This window comes from Xyrauchen texanus, chromosome 29 (genome assembly GCF_025860055.1).
Source record: "Xyrauchen texanus isolate HMW12.3.18 chromosome 29, RBS_HiC_50CHRs, whole genome shotgun sequence".
Taxonomy (NCBI): domain Eukaryota; kingdom Metazoa; phylum Chordata; class Actinopteri; order Cypriniformes; family Catostomidae; genus Xyrauchen; species Xyrauchen texanus.
In genome coordinates, this window is record NC_068304.1 from 38,180,084 (window position 1) to 38,197,593 (window position 17,510).

Below are 17,510 nucleotides of genomic sequence, written 5' to 3' on the forward strand. Positions count from 1 at the left end.
TTGGCTCAGATTTTCTCAACAAGTGGACAGTCCGCTTCAGTGTGCATCGCTGAGGCTAGCATTTGTCTTTGAGTGTTCTGAAAGAGTATCGCAATGCAGTCGCAATGCACATGCGTCGAACACGTACGTATTCGCTCATGATCACAAGAGTATACTTTGTATACCTGGGCTTTAAGGCAGAGCAAGTGGCTCAAGTGAATCATTTATGTGAACTACTCAATTGCATGAACCATCCGAAAGAACCAACTCACTCAAATGAATTAGCATTCCCAACACTAGAGTGAGCTGTTTACTGTAACCGGTTATTTACCTGTACTTTCCGGAAGAACCGATTCACTTATACGACTGTATTTCTCACCGATACATACAAGTGAGAAAGGACAGTTCAGGTGTGCCCTAACCCTAACTCCAACGAAATGTGCTAGAAAGGAACAAACGTGCATCTAACCCAAGTTTTCCATAGAGCTGTGTAATAGAACAGGATTGTAAATTGCATACCTCACAAAAAGCCCAAAGATCAACTCTTTACATTATGTCTTTTTTCTATCTCTGTATCTGCAGTACCTGCAGCCCCCTCTAAACCTGACGGTGAGAGAGTGGGCTCCACTGGAATCCTGTTGTCTTGGCGGATGCCCGTGCCCCTTGACCCCAGCATTCACTCATTCATCATCAGATACAAGGAGATGTGTCCATACCCTGACCCTACCTTCACTGAGATTACTAAGAGCCTGGACATCCCAGAAACCCTGCTGAACACACTTACCCCTGGAGCTACATACAACATTAAGGTACAAACACATAAAAATTCTTAAGCTGACACCACAAAATAAGACCAAAGCAAAACAGGTATGAAGTATAGTAAAGAATGTTTCACTTATTTCGGTTTTCATTTATAAAGTGTAACTTGAACAGTTTTTGCTCATTATAAGAGCAACTGTAGCATACTGTAGATACATGCATAAAGCATTCCACTACAATATGTGTATATAGATACAAATAACAGCATTTTCTCCTTCCTGTTACAGAGAATACTGAACAATAACTCACTAATGTTCTGGCTTTCATCTTAGGAAACTATTTAAAGGAGCTTGAAGTAACTATGAAATTACAATAACCAAAGCTGCAGCTAAAATAGACATTATGTACATGCATGGCTGGACTGGTAATCTGGCATTCCGGGCATTTTCCCGGTGGGCCGACGCACTTTGGGGCCGATCACGGGCAGACTGGCCATCAGGAGAACCGAACGGGCTGGTGGGTCGTCCGCGAAACGGGCCAAATGGGCCACGATAAGCTAAAATGAGCCGCCGCGTTATGCAGAACAGACCGCAAAACGGCGCCGCGATATGCAGAAAAGGACAGCGAACACCAGTTGCATGTAAAATCCCAGGCGGATTTCTCTTCCCAGTCTAGCCCTGTGTACATGAATTATGAAATTAAGTTTTTAAATGCTCCAAAATAAAGTTTGTCCCACTTTATAATAACTGCGTGGTATTAAGTATTTGTATAGCATTAGTTAATAGTAAACTGATCATTTATAAATGATTGTTCCGACACTGGAAATACATTAATATGCTATACAGAAATAGTATCATATACGTTCACATTCACTTTAGCAAATTAATTATTATTGTTTAATAACTTCATATATAAGCAGTATAATCATGTTTATTCATACTTCGTAAACAGCTTTCACCACACTTAACTAATGTATTTCAGCCGATGCAAACCAGTGGTAAAAAATGTTTATTAGAACATTAAGAGGGCATGAATTTATACAGTAGATAACAAAGAAAATATTTAGAGCACTAGTGTCAAACTCAAGGCCCGCAGCCATCTCATTTCATGTGGCCCGTGAGATCATTTCAGAACGTGGGATGGCAGGTGAACAGCAGTCTCGCTGACCAATGTTAACTAATAATATCATCCTTTACGTTTACATTTATGCATTTGGCAAACGCTTTTATCCAAAGCGACTTACAGTGCACTTATTACAGGGACAATCCCCCCAGAACAACCTGGAGTTAAGGGCCTTGCTCAAGGACACAATGGTGGTGGCTGTGGGGATCGAACCAGCAACCTTCAGATTACCAGATTACCAGTTATGTGCTTTAGAACACCACCACCACTTTACATATGCATCCCAGACTCAAAATCAATGCTTACTGTCAAATGTGAATTTCAAAGCACAAAATATGCAATATTATTGGTTTGCCGCACAATTGCATGGGCGTGCATCATTTCAGGTGCTGGTGCAACATTTTCAACTGGTCCTTTGAGGACACACATAATGCTGATCTGGCCCAGGCTGAAATTGAGTTTGACATCCCTGATTTCCTACATTTATAGATGTTATGAACAGCATATGCATTTATGCGTAATTCATGTGTTAATTACTGGTTTGAAATACTTACCATTACAGTATAAATGCTTATAAAAGGTTGTGATAAAGCAGTGACTAATTACTAACAAAGTATTTTGCATGACCTAATCTTAAATTTGAACTATATATCAGGGACTAAAAACAGTTCAAGGAACTGGAGTGAAAACTTTCTTTTGAAATGCTGGTAACCGGTTAATAACCAGTTAATTTTGTTCCGATATTTGTATTTTTTTTATGAAATCAAGGACTAAATGGTTTATCACAGTAGATTTTGGGAAACTACACCACTTCAGTAGCCCAAAAAATGGGGTTTCACTCTCTTTAGAAGAAAATGATCAGCATGTGCTTTGATCCTGAAGGAAACCGTTTTTACCCTTTTTACCGACTATATAAAATGACTACATGTACATGCATAATTAATCGAGATGCAAGGGAAAATATTGAGGTACATTGATCCTTCCAGGTTTTTTCTGAGAAGCAGATCTGTAATTAAAACAAATAATTAAACTAAAATAAACTATTATTAAATTATTAAAATAATTGACCCCGCATAATATGACTTTTAGTCCAAACGTGCCCACGCAGTGTGTGTGTGCGTATCCAGGAGAGCGAGATTAAGGCTATTAATTGATTTTAGATGGCCAGATGTATATTTGAAATATTTGTAATATTTTTGGGGGATATATTTAATATTAAAAATACATTTATTGAAAAGATGTTATTTTGTATACTATGATTGTTGTGATTTCTATGTTGAGAATTCCCCCACATGGGGGGTGCTTATTTTCGCTTATTTTGTGTACTGCAAGTGACAACACTGCGCTAAGGGTGGGTGATATACCAGTTACAGAATACTTTCATTTAAAAAAAAGAATGTTATTAACTGTTCTTTTGTTTCATTGTAACCTGTTCCAAATTGAAAAGAAGGCTGCGGAACATTCTAAACCGAAACGAAAAAATACTGTTTCTACTCAGAACGAACAGAAATTTAAAATATGTAGTTTTTATTCCCTGATTACTTAGGATGAAAATCAACTATCAATCTGATATAAATGAGCTTATTAGACATATAATGAATTGTTTTCTTACTTTGCTACAGTAAATATACATTAATAACATACTATTTTTAAATAATGTATTAATGTATAAACAATGGAGGAACAACCTCCATTATTCTACATACAATACACAAAATATGTATATACTGTATATACACACCGATCAGCCACAACATTAAAAACCACCCATCTAATATTGTGTAGGTCCCCCTCGTGCCGCCAAAACAGCTCCAACCCGAATCTCAGAAGAGCATTCACAGATGATATTCTTCTCACCACAATTGTACAGAGCGGTTATCTGAGTTACCATAGACTTTCTGTCAGCTTGCTGTCTGGCCATTCTCTGTTGACCTCTTTCATCAACAAGGTGTTTCCATCTGCAGAACTGCCGCTCACTGGATGTTTATTGTTTTTGGCACCATTCTGAGAAAATTCTAGAGACTGTTACAGAAATACTCAAACAAGCCCGTCTGGCACCAACAATCATGCCACAGTCCAAATCACTGAGATCACATTTTCTCCCCATTCTGATGGTTGATGTGAACATTAACTGAAGCTCCTGACCCGTATATGCATGTTTTTATGCACTGCATTGCTGCCACACGATTGGCTGATTAGATAATCGCTTGCATGATTGGGAAAGTTTTCTGCGAATAAATGTCAGGAATTGTGAAAAATTGAGTTTAAATGTATTTGGCGAAGGTGTATGTAAACTTCTGACTTCAACTGTATATAACTGAAGAATGGTCCAAACGTTGAACATAAAAGGAGATGTTAGTCTCAGTCACCATTCACTTTCATTGCATGTGTTTTTCCATAAAAGAAAAGTGAATGGTGACTGAGACTAGCATACTGCATAACATCTCCTTTTGTATTGCACAAAAAAAAAAAGAAAGTTATACGAGTTCAGAATGAAACAAAGATGAGTAAATAATGACATAATTAAACATTTTGTGGGAGTTATCCCTTTAAGTCCTGGTTATTTATCACACACCTGAAAAATAGTTGGTAGGTGCGTATAGGTGCATATACGGTATATTGCTTTGTCATAAATCTGAAACCGCAGCTATTAAGATCATGTGAAACTTCTAGGTATTGTGGAAAAAAGTTTGAAAACACCTTTTTATAAAACTCTAGGGATGGTCCAGTACTGTGCAGACACTGTGAGATTAACCGTCCATGGGATAGTTGCCAGTGGCCTCCATTCCATTGATCTCATTCAATAATTTATCAGCTGTGAATTATTCATCCCCCTCAGAGAACTCTGCATCCAAGAGAGATCTCCATTTTCCCTCATTAGTTTCATGAATTCATTGGCTGGCATGGACTGTCCTGGCTTTTCTGAGGGGATGTTTGTTTGAGTGTCAGTATTTGATGTATGGTGTAGATCATCTTGCACTGGAATTCACTGTGGTTTATACAAACACCTCTGCTAAGTCATGGTGATAAATCAACCAGAAGTGCTTACAAGCTTCCCCTACTATCTTTCTCTATAGGTTGCAGCAGTAAACAAAGCAGGAATGGGACCGTTTAGCCAGTCTCTGTTCTACAAAACAGCAGAGGCCTGTAAGGAGCATCTTTTTACATAAGCTCTTTTCCAAACCATAGAGAGCTGCCTCGCTGTGTCTACATAGACAGCCCTGTTAAAAAGACCAGCTTAGCTGGTCACCGGCATATGTTGTGTTCCTGGAATGTTCCTAATTACCTGGCAAGGCATCTGAAAAGTGTGGCACTCTTGCGGAAGACGATGAAAAACATCTGGATGTGGAGCAACGGTCAAAGACATCTGTCTGTCTCATGTTTAAATAGAAAAACTATGGGGAAAAGAGTGCAGATGGACACAAAAAAAAACGGTGTGCTTATTAGCTTTAAAATTGAGTCTAATGAACAAATTTAGTGATTTTAACCCAAATGCACTATGGCTGCTGTCTCATCATCATCCTTGTGCTTTGAGTGCCTAGAAAAGCGCTATATAAATGTAAGGAATTATTATTTGTGTCAAATCTTAATCTCTGTGTCCTTGCCCGTCATATTTCCACCACCTTAGTAATCGGTATGAGCAAAATCCACTATCGGTTGATCTCTAAATAGGAATGATGCCTTGGAAGTGCTGTCTCGGTAGGCAGCTCAGCAGGTTTTGGAACAGAGCTGTACAATTCAAACTGTTAGAACACATATTTTCATTCAGTGTGTTTGATGAACGGACTGTGAAGAATGAATTGTGATACATGTGTGTTTTGTTCAATCTCACAGCACCTGGTCTGGTGTCAAACCTCACAGCATTTGCTGAGGATTACACATCCGTGTTGGTCACGTGGTTTCTCCCTATACGCATTAATGGTCTAATCACTAAGTTTGCAGTTAAAGTCAAACATGCTCGAACAGGCCAGGTCGTGCGTACACTGGACCTCAACGCAGAGGACATCATGAACGGAGCCCTGCCTCATTGCAATGTACGTCCATGTGACCTATTGTGTGGTTTGCTGGTCTTAGTTGGCCACCTAGCTGGTTTGCTCTGGTCAGACTGATCTGGTTTGATGGTTTTAAAGGGGTTTGGGGTACTAGTCAACTGGCTGACAAGCTAAACCATCTAAACACTAGCTCTTAAACCAGCTAAGACAAGCAAAACCACAGCAGGGTGTGTGTTTAGGTGTATGTGCTACTACAATAGTAAACAAATTCAAACTAACTAGACTATATAAATCTTCCACTAAAATATCTTATAAAGTTGCATTTTTAATTATTGTTTATGGATGACCGCTAGGATGCTGCAGACATCTTATCTCGTGGAACTCCGAGCCCTCTGGAATCTACCCAGTTGACCTCTGCTGTGTTGCCAACGGTTACGCTATCGGCCGTACCCCCCGCCTCCATCTGGAGTGTTCCAATTAGTGTGCGGATTGATGAGCTCCGCCCCTACACACCTTATGTCTTTGAAGTCTCGGCCTTCACCAGTGACGGGGAGGGACAGATTGCCAGTACTATGGTCCGCATGCCAGAGGCTGGTAAGCACACACACACACCCTTAATGACAATACAAGCATTTATGCAATATAAAATCAACCTAATAAAGGATACTTCTCTTACTAGGCATGATTCATCAGTTATTCTGAAGAAATTATGTTTATTTTCATTATCTTTAATCAAAATGCACAAATTTTCCAACTCCAAAACACCTTTCTTTAATGCTGACTTTCAAGGCTGTGTTAGCAGAGAGACATAAAATCAACCAATCATTTTATAGCCTATTTATCATGATCCAATCAAGTCCCATTCCACATTATGTCCAAGAACAATGGCACAATGGTTAAAAACATCTGGCTAGCACATGTCTACATACAAAAATATGGAAAAGGAGCACAGACAATTACAACAAAGTGATCGGTGTGAACGGGCCTTAATAGAGCATCCTAAACCAAAATGGTTAGGTTAGGGCTCTTCATGGCAATCAACTCATTAGCAGGCACTAACACATGCCACAAGAATAGCTTTACCCACTTTTGAAATATTAAAATAATTAATGTTTGTATTGGTTGAGTGCACCCATTGTATGATGTGTGTGTGTGTGTGTGTGTGTGTGTGTGTGTGTGTGTGTGTGTGTGTGTGTGTGTGTGTGTGTGTGTGTGCTGCAGCCCCTGAGGACCCTCCGCAAAATGTAGCTGTGAGGAACATCACATCTAGATCTCTGTCTCTATTGTGGGACCCTCCAAAAATCATCACAGGTCGTTTCAGTTACGTGGTGCAGCTCCACGGACCTGCAGGTAACCCTGATGACTCTCAGACATTCTTACCTGGGCTTGAGGTCTTCATTAAAATCAGTCACAGGAAACTTATTTGAATGCCTTGTATGTCATTTCCAAAATGTTTTTTTTTTTTTTCTGAATGTGCATGTGTCTGTGAATTTTAGGCTTTATTAGTGAGAACAACACACTTGATCTGATGTTTGTTTACGTTGGGCTGACTCCATACACACGATACAGCATCAATGTCATGGCCAAATCAGCTGGGGCCACAGGACCGGCAGCAGTCATCAACATTACAACACTGGCAGAAGGTAGAATACTATCAAATCTTTAAACATATTAGCTTTAAATTTAAATATAATATAATATGGATAGATAAAGGAAACCTGACCGAACAAGGAGCACTTTTTAAAGTGATTCAATTTAATTAAGACTGTTAAATAAATTAAACAAAATACAACTGGATAGAAATACAGTTGTAGACCTATTCATTATAGACCCTTTTCACAGCAGTGGAACAAAATTGAGTTGTATTTAACAAGGGTAAACGGCACGAAGCTCTGATTTTCTTGACTTTGAAAATACAAAAAACACATAAAATCAGCATAAAAGTAACCCATACGACTCGAGAGGTTAAATCAGTGTCTTGAAAACATGAAAACATGAAAACATTTAATGTAAAAAAATGTGTGATAATAAAGAAAATAAGAAGGTGATAAAAAAAAGAGTTTAGTATACTTTCAGAAATCTAGTTTGTTTTTAAAGTGATGTTTAAGATATCAAAATGCATTTTTGTAGTATATGGTTAAGTGCACAGGAAATAGCTTTAAATGCCAATGTGTAAAACTGTGTATATTTGTTTTTATGTCAGCCCCCAGTGCTGTGTCTGATCTGACAGTGGAGGCCGTCGACTCCACATCAGTCCATCTGTCCTGGAGAACTCCGAGTCAACCAAACGGACTGATCACACACTATCAGATTCTAGTGCGCCGCGACAGTACACTTGTACAGGACATCATGCTACGAGGACAGGTAAAACTCACAAACATACGCACACACTCATGGGGTCTCACGAAACCTGTCATGGACATGCCTGCACTGAGAAATTTTTAATTTTGGGGGGGATGAATACAGCAGAAAATATCAAGTACTTTTCTTTTTTTCCCTTTGCCCAATTCCCAATGCGCTCTAAGTCCTCATGGTGGCATAGTGACTCGCCTCAATCCGGGTGGCGGAGGATGAATCTCAGTTGCATCCGCGTCTGAGACCTTCAATCCGCGCATCTTATCACGTGGATTGTTGAGCGCGTAACCGCAGAGACCTAGTGCGTGTGGAGGCCCACACTACTCTCCGCGGGATCCACGCACAACTCACCACACGTCCCACCGAGAGCGAAAACCACATTATAGTGACCATGAGGAGGCTACTCCATGTGACTCTATCCTCCCTAGCAACCGGGACAATTTGGTTGCTTAGGAGACCTGGCTGGAGTCACTCAGCATGCCCTGGATTCGAACTCGTGACTCCAGGGGTGGTAGCCAACGTCAATACTCGCTGAGATACCCATGTCCCGATCAAGTACTTTCTACATTAAAGAAGATAGTTTAAACGTGAACTTGAAACTATTAAGTAAATTCTACATTCAAACATATAAAAATTATTGCTATAGCTTATAAGTATATATTATTTATGATTGTTTGTTTGTTATATTTACAATGTGTCATCATGTATCTATCTGCTCACAATTATTTGCTAAATTGATGAATTTCACTGATTAATAAAAATAAAATAAAAATATTTAAAAGCTGATGTTCCCAGCATACACTGGGTTTAAATAATTAATGAGCTAAAATTTGACTATTTTTATTTAAGTACCATGTATAACATACAGTATCTCACAAAAGTGAGTACACCCCTCACATTTTTGTAAATATTTTATTATACCTTTTCATGTGACAACACTGAAGAAATGACACTTTGCTACAATGTAAAGTAGTGAGTGTACAGCTTGTATAACAGTGTACATTTGCTGTCCCCTCAAAATAACTCAACACACAGCCATTAATGTCTAAACCGCTGGCAACAAAAGTGAGTACACTCCTGAGTGAAAATGTCCAAATTGGGCCCAAAGTGTCAATCCTCCACCTTCCGTTTGAGGATGCCCCACAGATGCTCAATACGGTTTAGGTTTGGAGACTTGCTTGGCCAGCCCATCACCTTCACCCTCAGCTTCTTTAGCAATGCGGAGGTCATCTTGGAGGTGTGTTTGGGGTCGTTATCATGCTGGAATACTGCCCTGCAGCCCAGTCTCCGAAGGGAGGGGATCATACTTCTTATAGCCTAGGCCATCTTTATGTAGAGCAACAATTCTTTTTTTCAGATCCTTAGAGAGTTCTTTGCCATGAGGTGCCATATTGAACTTCCAGTGACAAGTTTGAGGGAGTGTGAGAGCGATGACACCAAATTTAACACACCTGCTCCCCATTCACACCTGAGACCTTGTAACACTAACAAGTCACATGACACCTGGGAGGGAAAATGGATAATTGGGCCCAATTTGGACATTTTCACTTAAGGGGTGTACTCACTTTTGTTGCCAGCGGTTTAGACATTAATGGTTGTGTGTTGAGTTATTTTGAGGGGACAGCAAATTTACAATGTTATACAAGCTGCACACTCACTACTTTACATTGTAGCAAAGTGTCATTTCTTCAGTGTTGTCACATGAAACAATATAATCAAATATTTACAAAACTGTGAGGGGTGTACTCACTTTTGTGAGATACTGTATTTGTAAGGATGTTACTGTGTTTACTAAAATCTTTAACCTCCTGAGACCTGAGCTTGACTGCTGTGTGGATTTTCTATTTCCCTTTTTTATTTGTAACTAGTAGCACCCAAAAAAATTACTTTTCTAGAGCAAATAGTTTTCCTAAAAATGTATGTCCACATTGGTGAAATTTTAAATAATACCAAGCTATAAAAAGTTTTCATCAAATATTTTATGTGTTCAGGATTGTTGGTTATTCATGTTTTTGAGATGTTATATACATTACAGCTGATTTTCTATAAAGCTAATTAAATAATTCAGATTAAAAGTATTGGTCAGCATCATCCAATCATTGCCAACCATGTTAAAATACAATTTAGCATTAAAAATTCTAAATCTATAAAATTCTAATTATCATTGTCCCATGTCTGCTAAGCATATTGAGTGGTCAAACATCATCTGAAGTCTGAAATTGAACTTTTAGTCTGATTTTAGGAGCTGCATAGGAAATCCATAGGCTACGCACTGGTCTCAGAACAGTTCCAAATGCACCTTATTTCCACCCTAACTCTTTATAAACAGAGATTCTTTTATATATATTGAGATTACAACCTCCGCGGTTCTATCATAGGAGACAGCATAATGGCTAGTAACGGTCAACTGGTGTGTTTGAGGATACCATACAAATGAATGGGGAGACCCGTAAAGTGACACCTGTCGCAAAATTGTCCATGACTTCACTTATAATAGCAATTTCATCATAGTAAACTCCACACATAGTTCATTCCAAAAGGATTGTTTAGTCTAAAACATGTTGAAGATTAGCGGACAGGTAGTTAATTCGTTAAACGATGAGCTGTTTCCTCACAAAAGTAGTTTATTCAGCGTACTGAAGCATCTCCTTCATAGACATCCATTCATAAAGAACGGCCTCTTGTCTTTGCTTCACTGATTTTATGTCACTCTTGTTGCAGAACGGTGGACTGCTTCTTCGCAACATGAGGTCACTTGACATCACCACGGCAACTGCATTCACTATCACTTCACATGGAACATTCCCCGGTTTGAACCTCGGTTTAACCAACACTGACCAAAGTAACACAGAACTGTCTTCCGACATTCCTCTGACCCCGAGCACCCCCCACACTGCTCCACCCTGGCTCACGGTGACCCACGTCAGAATAGACACGACTGGAGTAGCTGAGACAGAGGGTGTAACTATGGACCCTTTGACAGAATTCACCCCTTTCACCCTAGACACAGACGGACCACAATTAGTTAACTTAAGCCCCTCCCAGCCACGCCGCTCAACAAGGGCGGTGGCCACAGACTCCACCCAACAGGAGACAAACCCCCCAACACGACCAGCTACCACTATGGGAATAGAGGGTAAATAACTCCACCCCCTGACTCCACCCACAACGTTACAATCATAGTGTTTTTTGGGATTGGATGCCTTTAGTACTTTGTTATTAGCACAATAATCATGTTCCAGAAGTCAAAATCGTATTCATTTTCCCAATAGTAATAAGATTGATTTTTATCAGTATTATATAAACAGTTCAAGACACACCTCTGTAGGTGTTAAAGGGACAGTTCACCCAAAAATGAAATCATGTTGTTACAAACCTGTATGACTTTCTGTCTTCCATCACAGAAGATGATGTTATGCTATATGTTAGCCTCAGTCACCATTCACATTCATTGCATTTTCTTTTTTCATACAATGAAAGTGAATGGTGACGGAGGCTGTCAGACCCGTACATTCTGGCAAACATCTCCTTTTTGATTTGGTTTAAGGCTTAACGCTTCACTGAATAATTTTTTTCAATTCCTTTAGAGAAAATGAATGGGAAAATACACTGAAAATGTGCACGGTCACTATTGAGCTCCGTCACTTCTGCGTTCTGCTCCCTGATTGGTGTGTGTCTGTATGCTGTGTTTGATTGACAGTCCTACCACCCACAGAGGAGATTGTAGACCTCTCGTCTGTCCGGATCTCATATGTGGTGAAAAGACTGAGTCCTTTCACTGAGTACAAATTTGCGTGAAGCCATACAACATCATTGGAGAGGGACCGTCCACACAAGTGATAGTGAAAACGACTGAACAGGGTAAAATGCCGTCAGACCTGCGACTAGAGTTATGCACTGCAAAAAAAACAATTTTGTACTCAGTATTTTTGTCTTATTGTCCTGTAGAAATATCTAAACATCCTTAAAGCAAAATAAATTTTCTTGATATGCAAAATGGCATTAGACATTAAGTCTTGTTTCCAGATAAATCTCACCAAATTTTGCTAGATGGTGTAATGGTGAAACAAGTTTATTTACAGGATCTTACCCCATTGACAAATAGCCCCCTCATTTTTAAGAATAAATAACACTTAAGTTTGTTAGATTTCTCTTAAAACGATGTGTCATTTTTCTTTGTAAGTAAATGTATTTTGTTTTAAAGATTTTTTTTTGTTTTATTTTTTTTGGCAGTACTATTATAATCCCACTGTATAAAGTAACCATATTGCTTTCGCACAGTTCCCAGCTCTGTTCAGGATGTGTCCTATCAGAACATAAGCTCCACCTCTATCCAGGTTAGCTGGGAACCGCCTCTCAACCCTAACGGCAAGATAACTCACTACACAGTGTATGCAAAAAATCTCCTAAACAACCAAGAATTACAGCAAATGACCAACACTACCAGCACAGTGCTCACAGGTAAAGAACAAACACCATACATTTGGTTATTTATTCTGTAACACAATAATAGGATAAGCATCATCACGAAAAGCTACAGTTGCCCCCAAAAGTATTTAGATGCTCAAGGCGCACTTTAAAATATGGGCCTACTGTATAAAATTATATAGCAAATTATAGCAAGCTGCAAACAATTACTGCTTGAGCTTTTATCAGAACTGATGTGATTTGTAGCGGATGAAGTCATCAGTTCGATTTTTAGTCAGAATAAAGTGTTTACCTGAGATTATTCAAAGCTGAATTATTGCTGTAGTCCGACTGAAAACGAACTTTTAATGTGCACGTAAACGTAAATAGATGCTATATCTACAGACAAAAAGCATCTTTCTCCGTTGACGGCCTTTCAAAAGTAGAAAGAAAATCCAAACAACATATAAATTGCAAATATTTGATTTGATTTTAGTAGATGTTTTACCAAGACCCTTTTATTTCTTTATTTTTTGGAGGGCTCCTGTGGGTCAAATTTTTTTTCTATTCTATTATTTTGTTTTGTCAAAAAAAGTAGCCAGGGGTAAAAAAGAAAGACGTACAAAACACACGTAATGTCTTATTATTAAATTATTACAAATCTAAAAAGCGTTACACAGATTCACAGTTTTTAATAGCGCTCTACACTGTGAACTCATTCACACACCAATGGCGGCAGAGCTGCTATGCAAGGTGCTAGCCTGCCATTGGGAGCAACTTGGGGTTCAATGTCCTGCCCAAGGACACTTCGGCATGTGTAGTCACGTGGGCCGGGAATCGAACCACCAACCCTGCGATTAGTGGCCGATCCACTCTAACACCGGAGTCACAGCCGCCCCAAAATTCCTAAATAACTTCTTCCAATTACTTTAAGAACAACAGAAAAAAGCCCTCTGGTTGGTAAGTTTATACCTACTGTACTGTACGTGAAATGTAATTAATATAGTGATAGGATTAATGATATATGGATGGGTTTTTAATGGAAGCATTAAGTTGTACGTTAGTAGCACTTAAGTAGTAATTAATCTCTACAGCGTGTTTCCCAAAAGCATTGTTATCGAAGTAGTTTGTAAAAGCTTTCATAAATTAACGAAAGCTTTGAACTGTCCATTAAGTGCAACTTAAACGTATCATTCTCGCATCTTCACAGTTTATCAAAGAAAGCGGGACATTTCATAAATTGTACTTATACATTGTAAACTATTTCAGAGGATGAAAAAGTCTTGAAAAAATCTATTTGAAATCAATACAGGAAGTCTCCGCAGTCTGCACATGCGATAGGTCTAAATTTACACATAATAAAGTATAAAGTTATATTAGCCTTCTTTGATAAGCATAATTATAATGGCAATATAAAGACAATTTGTTCTTATCAAACTGATTATTTTAGAAGACATATATGAGTATTGTGACTTAAATAAATAGGCCTAAATAAATCATTAACATACGGTTAACACAGGAGTTAATAAGAGTGAGCAATGAGAGATTCCCTCTCTCTCTCTCTTCATCCTCCTCCTCTTCTTCCTTCATCCAATGGCTGGTTCAAATCGGTCGCTCGCCTATATTATTTTTAAGTGGAAGTAATTTATTGCATGTTGCATAACCTTCAAGTACACAGTCCCTTGAACTCTAACCAGATGATCTATTAAGACAATGGTCAATGAGTTGTTCAACACTGATGCTCGTAATTTTAATTCTGTTCTGTTTGCATTTGTTACAAAGTAACAAAATAAGTTACAAAGTTAGTTAGTAAAATTGTAGGCTACGTGAGCACCCCATACGATTCACATCGCATACATTGACGTTACATGTCTTTATTGCGTCACTATGGTCAAAGTGATCAGCACCTTTAGACCGGACAGCTCCCGTAACAAAGCACTTAAGTTCAACTTTATAAAGAGTCAGGGTAGCCTGGGTAGCTCAGCAAGTATTGACACTGACTACCACCCCTGCGTGTCGAGGAGAATAGCAGGAAGCCTCCAAGTGTGCTACGTCTCAGCGGTAACGCGCTCAACAAGCCACGTGATAAGATGCGCGGATTGACGGTCTCAGATGCGGAGGAAACTGAGATTCGTCCTCCGTCAACCAGATTGAGATGAGGCTCTACGCCACCATGAGGACTTAGGCTGTGTTCACACTTGGCAGATTTGGTTCGATTAAAACGAACTCTGATGCGATTGCTCTGTTTGTGCGGTTCATTTGAACAAGTGTGAACGCTGTTATCCGAACCTTGATGCGCACCACACAAGCGGACCGAGACCGCCTGAATAGTGGATCTCGGTCTGCTTCCAAACGAACTCTGGTATGGTTCGATTGACATATGAACACAACATGGACTAAAAGACGTATAACGGACCAAAAACAGGAAGTAATTTGCCTAATACTGACCTCAAGCATACCTGGTTCTTCTCATCATAGGAGCTATGATGCCCATTACAGTTCGGTACAGACGTCGGAACCGCCATCAACCGTCCTGCAGCATATCTTCATTTGTGTGTGCAACGGAGGAATTCCTGGTGCTGTTTACACATTTTATTAGCTCTTTGTTTGTTCTGAGCTGTTAAAATTACCACCATATATACATATATAAATAAAACAAGCGCATTTCGCCCAGCAGCCAGCATTGTTTTGGATGATCGGCAATTTCCTTCAAAATAATATACGTCCTAAAATCTGTCCAATCAGATTGTGAATTTTTCCTGATGCCTTTGGTTTTGTATAGTTAGGTTTGGTGATAAAAATGCCAGTGTGAACGCTAAGCAAACCAGGACTAAATGTAGACTAAATCTCTTTTTTGGTCTGGACCAAGATGACCAAGAGAACGATCTACAAGTGTGAACACACCCTTAGAGCACATTGGAATTGGACATTCCAAATTGGGGAGAAAAGGGGAGAAAATAAAATAAAAACATTATAACAAGTCAACTTCGTGCTGATTTGGGAAACTGGCTTTATCCATTGTAAAATAACGAGCAACGTAATTAAGATGATCGTAAAAGCAACTTTAAAAGTTGCAACGTTATCGGGAAACCCAGCCATTTGTCTCATTTTCAGTACTCTTATCATAATTTTAAAAGAAAATATATTTTCATAACCAAAATTAAAACCGCAAAATAATTGGGTTAGAATTAAGGATGCTCTGATCTGATACCTGGATCGGTATCTGCTCTGATATGGACGTTTAACCGGATCGGGTATCTGTATTACTCATGATCATTATCACCAAGCATCAAAAATGGCATAAAAGTACCATAAATCACCATTAAAGTAGTTTATATGAAATTTACATTTACAGTATAACAATATATACTATTTCTTTGCATCTGCAAACAAATGCTGCTTGAGCTTTTCTCAGAACTAATTTCATTTTTACTTGTATTATTATTATTAATAACAATGTGATTTTTAATGGATGAATGAATTAATTTACCCTCACATTCACACATGTGTAGTTCATCACATTAACTATGGATACGTTCCACTAACATTTGACAACCAGAGTTGCCGAAAACACTTTGTATCAATTTTGAACAGTGCACCTATTTCTCTTTTCATATTAAATCTAACTTGTTTTTGTGGAACATTTGCTTAAAATGTGTCCTTGTGTTATCTTTCTGTAAAATAAATACCACTTGGTTTGACATTTTGTTATCTACAGCCGTGGCCAAAAGTATTGGCAGCAGTGACATAACTGTTGTGTTTCGCAATGTTTTCTGCTTCAGTTGTTGCGGTGTTGATTCACATTGTTTCTAGATTATTGTGCAGAGTGATCAGATGCATTTTAAATAATTTCTAAAAGCTTAATTGGCCAAAAAATTTTACTTTATCACAAAAACCCAAATTTCACTGTTTCTTGGCCCTGGCACAAAATGACCAGCTAACATCATTTCACTAATCATATCAGCAGCACCTGGGAAAGTGTGAACGAGGACTAGTGAAATCACTCTATCATTCTGATTGGATTATAAGAGCAGACTGATTGCTATAAAAGGAGGGAAGAAGTGCTTCCAATCATTGTGATCTTGTTAGCAATGGTTACCTCTAAAGAAAGACGTGCAGCCATCATCGCTTTGCATCAAAATGGCCTCACATGCAAGGAAATTGCTGCAAAGAATATTGCACCTGAAAGAACCATTTACCGGATCATCAAGAACTTCAAGGAGAGAGGTTCAACTGCAGTGAAGAAGGCTTCAGGACGTCCCAGAGTGTCCAGCAAGCGCCAGGACCGTCTCCTCCTGAGGAGTCAGCTACAGAATCGTGTCACCACAAGTGCAGAGCTCAAGATTGGCAGCAGGTTGGTGTGAGTGCATCTGCATGCACAGTGAGGCGAAGACTTTTGGACAATGGCCTGGTGTCAAGAAGGGCAGCAAAGAAGCCACTTGTCTCCAAGAAAAACATCAAGGACAGACTGAAATTCTGCAGAAAGTACAAGGATTGGACAGCAGAAGACTGGTGCAAAGTTATTTTCTCTGATAAAGCCCCCTTCCGACTGTTTGGGACATCTGGAAAATCGATAGTCCGGAGAAGAAAAGGTGAACGCTACCATGAGTCCTGTGTCGTGCCAACAGTGAAGCATCCTGAGACCATCCCTATGTGGGGTTGCTTTTCATCCAAGGGAGTGGGCTCTCTCACAATTCTGCCCAAAACCACGGCCATGAATAAAGAATGGTATCAAAACATCCTGCAAGAGCAACTTCTCCCAACGATCCAGGAGCAATTTGGTGATGATCCGTGCATTTTCCAGCATGATGGAGCACCATGTCACAAGGCAAGATTGATAATGAAGTGACTCGGAGATCATTACATTGAAATTTTGGATCCATGTCCAGGCAAATC

General features: G+C 39.1%; 1 protein-coding gene across 1 annotated transcript in view; it reads left to right on the forward strand.

Moving 5' to 3' along the window:
* The window catches only part of LOC127623072 (phosphatidylinositol phosphatase PTPRQ-like), a 67,083-nt gene that overhangs the window by 9,473 nt on the left and 40,100 nt on the right, over positions 1–17,510 (forward strand). The window contains 11 exon segments of the mRNA XM_052097269.1: positions 562–788; positions 4,938–5,007; positions 5,695–5,894; positions 6,206–6,446; positions 7,074–7,202; positions 7,349–7,495; positions 8,056–8,216; positions 10,929–11,343; positions 11,908–12,015; positions 12,018–12,068; positions 12,489–12,668. Coding sequence (XP_051953229.1) covers positions 562–788; positions 4,938–5,007; positions 5,695–5,894; positions 6,206–6,446; positions 7,074–7,202; positions 7,349–7,495; positions 8,056–8,216; positions 10,929–11,343; positions 11,908–12,015; positions 12,018–12,068; positions 12,489–12,668 — 1,929 coding nt within the window.